The sequence below is a fragment of the Adiantum capillus-veneris genome, chromosome 2, assembly GCF_014529385.1.
Source record: "Adiantum capillus-veneris isolate H3 chromosome 2, ASM1452938v2, whole genome shotgun sequence".
NCBI lineage: Eukaryota > Viridiplantae > Streptophyta > Polypodiopsida > Polypodiales > Pteridaceae > Adiantum > Adiantum capillus-veneris.
Window position 1 is genome coordinate 23,901,459 of NC_140932.1, and position 5,576 is coordinate 23,907,034.

Sequence of the window (5,576 nt, forward strand, 5' to 3'; positions counted from 1 at the left end):
GAGTTTTGCTGTAAGGCATTCTTGAAAGTTTGTAGCTAGTTTTCTACTAACCTGATCCATCTAAAGAGAAAACTCTGTTGGAAAAGTGTGCAAATACCTTCACAAAGTAACTTGCAATGATAAATAAGAAAGCATGTGTACCTGACTAAGGGTCCAACACAAAAAGGCCGAGCCAATTCTTTCAAGAATGTCCTAAATAGTGTTCGAAAACATTGAAGAATCCTCCCCACAGCGAACAAGCCATTGGTTATGTGAAAAATCTTATGCAACAGCCTCATGGTAAGGGTATAATGGAAGTACATTGAATTCCAAGTTCTCTCTTACTAACTCAATCTCTGAACAGGTTCCCAATTTTGACATAGCAATACACCTTTTACATCCTGACATATACTATCCCTGCATGACCTGAAATCCAGTCACAATGCAAACAACAAATACAGACATCGCTGCAAAACTAGGATATACAAACATCTCCATGACCCTGGGGTGGTACAATCTACAATAGAGGGTCAAAGTGGGGATCTTGAGGCGAATTAACAGTCAAAAAACAACACCGCCAAGGCCCCCGTGCATTACAAACCCAGGAACCCCTCGGCTGGTAGGCAAATGGACAGACCACCCATGAACATGCATTCACTTGCCCGATTGGGCAAAGAGAGAGAGAGAGAGAGAGAGAGAGAGACTTGCCACACAGAGTTCTAACATTCTTTACTTCAAGAGTTCTGACATTGCACGTACTTCGAGAGTTCAATGATGCTTCGTGCTTTGGAGGTTGGCCCCTCTAATGGCACCAGTGTCAATGTTCTAGCCTAGCATAACAATTCTCTCACTGCAGCCAGACCTGTGATCCCAGAGCCACGACTCATGAAACTTAAAAACACAACAAATGTACACCTCCTGAACTTTCATATGCATTGGAAGTGAAACCTTGAGAACCAAATTTTCCTTCCTGTTATGTCGAAACTCTCTATTTATCAACCAATCATATAAATTTTTGAGATGAGAAAACAAAATTTATAAGATAACAGAATTAGAATTTTAATTAGGCCAAAAAGATAAGCAATGCCATGGCCTTCGACCTTTGGGCAGGGCAAATAGACAACTAGACAGGTAAGAACTATGGCTTCTAGACACATCGACTCACCATATGGTTGACCTTCAGCAAATGAAGTCTCGGTCTACAGCTGTAAAAATCAACAATAACACAGCAACTTCCAAAACCCAAAGAGAGGAAATTGACTCTGCTTCCACAATGCAAACCAATTAGCAGATCCCAAGGTAAATCATGGAAGGGAGGCTTAATATTTTAGAAAGGGCTACAAATAAGTTCGTCAGCTAAAACCCCATATTCTTGGGACAGGTATGTTGCCATACGTAATACACAAAAAGGAGTACCGCCTCTCCGCAGACTAGCTTATCACAAACAAACTTTCATTTTCCCAAAGGTGAAGAGCAGCTGGTTTGAACACTGATGTAAGTTAATTCCTAGTATAGGGGTGGTACCGGCCACCCACACCACCGCCTCCACTACCACCATGGCGCCCACCTCCATAACCACCGCCGCTTGCACCATATCCTCCACCATAGCTGCTGCTGCCCCCATACGGTATACCTCCATAGTCATAGTCTCCATAACCCCCAAGCACACCCCCATAGCCACCGCCGTATCCATCATAGCCACCCGCATAACCTCCACCAAATGGAGCACCCCCGTAAGCACTATCCCCATAGCCTCCGCGAGGATAGCCCCCATACCCTCCTCTTCCCCCGAAACCTGGGCCAGATCTGGGGCCATAATCACCACTGCCAGGCCTGTATGGCCCACTATAACCTCCTCCATAAGGCCCCCCAAAGTCGTCGAAGCCCCCATAATCACCTCCTCGGGTTCCTACCCTTCCTGGGGGAGGTCCAGGCTCTGGAACACTACGCTTTGGTTCAGCCTTCTTAATTTCAACCTGTGTAGCTCAAGGAAATCAGACCACAAGCTATGAGCATAAGAATAGAACTATTCTTCAACCAAAACCTGAACCATACCGGTTTTCCTCCCAGCTCAATCTTCCCGCCATCTGCCAGCAATTCATCCACAGAGTCTTCACTCTCAAATGTCACAAACCCAAAGCCTCGTGACCGTCCAGTGGTGCGATCGTGCATTATTTGTCTCTCTGTTATCTTCCCAAACTTGGAGAAACAATCTTGAAACTCATCTGCACAAGAGCAGTGTACAATGTATCTTCGCATTCATAAAAGAGCCATAAAAAACTTCTTCCGTTGTCATATGAGTGGTAGAAAAGAATACCTTCTTTTACAGATGTGGGAATACCACCCACAAAAACCTTTTTTGTTCGAGGTCCCTTCACCATCTTCTCTCGAGGTATCGACCTCTTGATCTCAACCTAAACAAAAAGGAAGATCTTAGATTTGATCTGCTATAGCTACAGCAGAAAAAAAAACTGGAAAGAAACCGACAAGACAGAGATTACAGACAACTACTCTCTTACCGTCTTTCCATCCAGAACATGCTTGTCCTGTAAGACACGCTCACATACAGAAGGATCCGCATAAGTGACAAACCCAAACCCACGAGTATGCCCCGTGACACGATTTCGCATGATGACTGAATCAATAATTTCGCCATACTTCCTAAAATGCTTTGTTAGTTTTTCTGTTGATAAGAAAAAAAGAATCCATGAGCTAGCAACTCCTAAGAATAGCAATGTAAGAGCTAGTTAGTTAAATCAGTATCTTGACACATTCAAACCATAAACAAGAACTCTTACCTGTTGTAGTCTCTCCTGCAAGGCCTCCAATGAAAATTTTCCTTGATCCATGCGAACGGAATTCAGTGTAAGTTAGGGAATAGAAACGCTACTAAGTGAGACCCAACAATTTCGGACCTTAGGGACAACTAATCTTAATTAAGAAAACTTAAGAATCTAAAGCACTCGAGCTAATCACTAGACTTAATAACTAACCCTGAGCCTGAGGCGGCTTTACTGCTGGTGGGTTCCTTAACTGCCATGTCTAAGGAGGGCTTCTGTGCATCTTCATTGTTCTCGATGTTCAGAGGTTCCTCTTCCTCTTCTTCCTCCACTTCTTCTTCCTCTTCCTCCTCTTCATGCAAATCTACGTTGGCCTGATGCGCAAATTGGTCATCTGCCGACCCTGAATCCGGGTTACTATATGCCCGGTCAGGTGATGCCTCCGCCATCTCTATCTACTCAAACAAAGAAGAAGAGAAAGAAGCTCCTACTCTAGCCTTCTTCTATCCTGCACACGGGGAACCCTCAACTTGAAACCCTAGAATTTTGTATCAAAGCACAAAACCCTACTTCTCTGCAGACATACAGAAAACCCTAACGAAACAGACAACAAATCTGGTGACCCCAATTCTTTAAACGAAAATGAAAACCCCAATTCCAAGCGCTAACAACACAGAGAGAGCTATTTCAACTATAATGGAAACCTACAAACCTGCACTGGCCCCTACCTTGAGTGGCTACCCTGCCTTGCTGAGATCTTGCGAGTAGGGTTCTCGACTGCGTTCGTTTACGTCTTGAAAGGTTTTCACGGTGAGTTCAAATCCTGGCAGCCAAGCGGAAATACCGAAGTAGTCATTTTGGTTTGGCATTAATTTATGTTTTGAAGATATACATTCACGAATCAATGGAGATTCACCGCCCACCACCTCATGCACCATAGTGGCTCATGCGTAGGGGGGAGAGAGAGAGAGTGAGAGAGCCCTCTGTCTACCTCTATCCCCTGAGAGAGAGAGTTGGTTGCCTCTTGTGCTTCCAGAGAGAGAGAGAGAGAAAGAGAAAGCTACCCCGCTATCGCTGGCGCTGCTGACGTGGTTGCTCCCAGAATAGAAAAAGAGAGAGCGAGAGCCCTCCTCGTCTCCAATCGAGAGAAAGAAAAGAGAATCTCCATATGCATCATCGATTTTCTTTTTTTTGTTATGGTGTAGGCACTAATGGCTACTACTAGCTCCACTGATATTTTATTCAATCATTAAAGGGAACCTTTGCAGATTCCGCTCTAGTGCACGACTCACTTTGTCGGATGTCCATGCTAGGTTGCTAACCAAAAACTCCAAGGCTCGAACTTGACAACGAACCACAAACTCCAGGTTTTGAACTCGGACAACTGTGAGATCAATTCGACTCTCGTTGAGATAACCAGCTTGCCCATCCACTTTGGTTGTGGGTTGCGTGCCCATTTTTATATAAAAAAGGCAACATGTCGCAATGTTCCCTCTCGAATTGAGCGTCGCCCACTTACTTTGGTTGTGTGACGTGTGTCACCTCCCTTCCCCTGCATCCGCCTGTTATTGACTCTCCCTGCACACGCCACCTGTTCCTACTCATTTCCAAGGCATCTTGCTTGATTCGTGGCCTTTTTAAAATTTAAACCATTTCATACCCCCTATTAGTAATAACAATGTCATAAAATATAATAACTAACTTTACCAAATGATTTTCTCATATTAAACTGATTCTTTAATATGGAAAGATAAAAGGGGAACAACAGTTAAGATATAGATATGTGCTTCTACACCTATCTCAACAAGGGACCAAAAGGAGAAATGGTTGCATCTCAATAGGGGTCCAAAAGGAAACGGTCTACCAAAGAGCAATGTGCAATACGTGCTTCTAGATTTACCTTAGCAACGGACCAAGAGGAGAGATGGTTACATCTCAATAGGGGTCCAAAAGAAGGTAGTCTATCAAAGAGCAACGTGCATCTAATGGAGCTTAAAAGACCTTAAGGTTAGCTTCATTAAAGACCTCCAAAAGTCAGTGTTAAAAAGTCCTTTGACCTTAGGCAAGCTAAGGCTGACCTTGAGGTGGGAATCCTACCCAAGCATGAGGTGTTTGTCGGCTTGCTAACTAAAGTGTTTAAAGTGTTTGTGGGAACCTTGTCCAAAGCTTGAGGTGATTTTTATGCTTAAAATGACTAAGGTTCAATTCAAAGATAAACTCTCAAGAGGCATCAACGGTTTCCATGCTTGAAGTATTCAATTCAAACCAAATGACTTAAGAAGCATAAAAGACATGTTCAAATTATCCTCCACATGTGGCCCTCATGATGTGCTTGAATCTTATTGGATAGGTTTTAAAGGGGTCTAATGAGAATTTAAATGCATAAAAATATATAATTAAGTTCTTTCTCTCAAAGAGGAAAAAGAGGACACATGTCCAAATGAAATAATTAAATAATACGAGAGAGAGAGACAGAGAGGTGGACCAAGCATGAGATGGGGATATGCTCTCCCACACACACACACATATTCTCTCATTGTGTGGAGTGCAAAGTGCAAGAGTTCCATCTCCTTCTGCAAGCTTGTTGAGAAGTAGAGAGCTTACACCAACAATCTTGGCTATGGAATGCAAATTCAATCAAAATCCATGCTTCAATGCTTAAGCTTGGGATCTTCTTCATCTTCATTACTTTGCTATTATGCTATGCTAAGTAAGAACAGTGACGATAAGTAAGGAACTATTTCTTTCTCCTATGAATGATTCTTCTTCCTCTTCCCTACCCTCATTCCCTGCTAGCTCTCTCCACCTTTTGAAGGT

At 43.2% G+C, this 5,576-nt stretch overlaps 1 protein-coding gene across 1 annotated transcript; it reads right to left on the reverse strand.

Annotated features, from left to right (window-relative positions):
• Nucleotides 1-1,279: 1,279 nt before the first annotated feature.
• On the reverse strand, nucleotides 1,280-3,643 carry LOC147462515 (uncharacterized). Its single transcript, XM_086484205.1, has 7 exons — nucleotides 3,488-3,643; nucleotides 2,973-3,267; nucleotides 2,778-2,818; nucleotides 2,499-2,662; nucleotides 2,297-2,393; nucleotides 2,035-2,204; nucleotides 1,280-1,955 (listed from the first exon to the last, which is right to left on the reverse strand). Exons 2-7 carry the CDS (start codon nucleotides 3,206-3,208, stop codon nucleotides 1,479-1,481), a joined length of 1,185 nt encoding a protein of 394 aa, XP_086340331.1. The 5' UTR covers nucleotides 3,209-3,267; nucleotides 3,488-3,643; the 3' UTR covers nucleotides 1,280-1,478.
• Nucleotides 3,644-5,576: the final 1,933 nt, after the last annotated feature.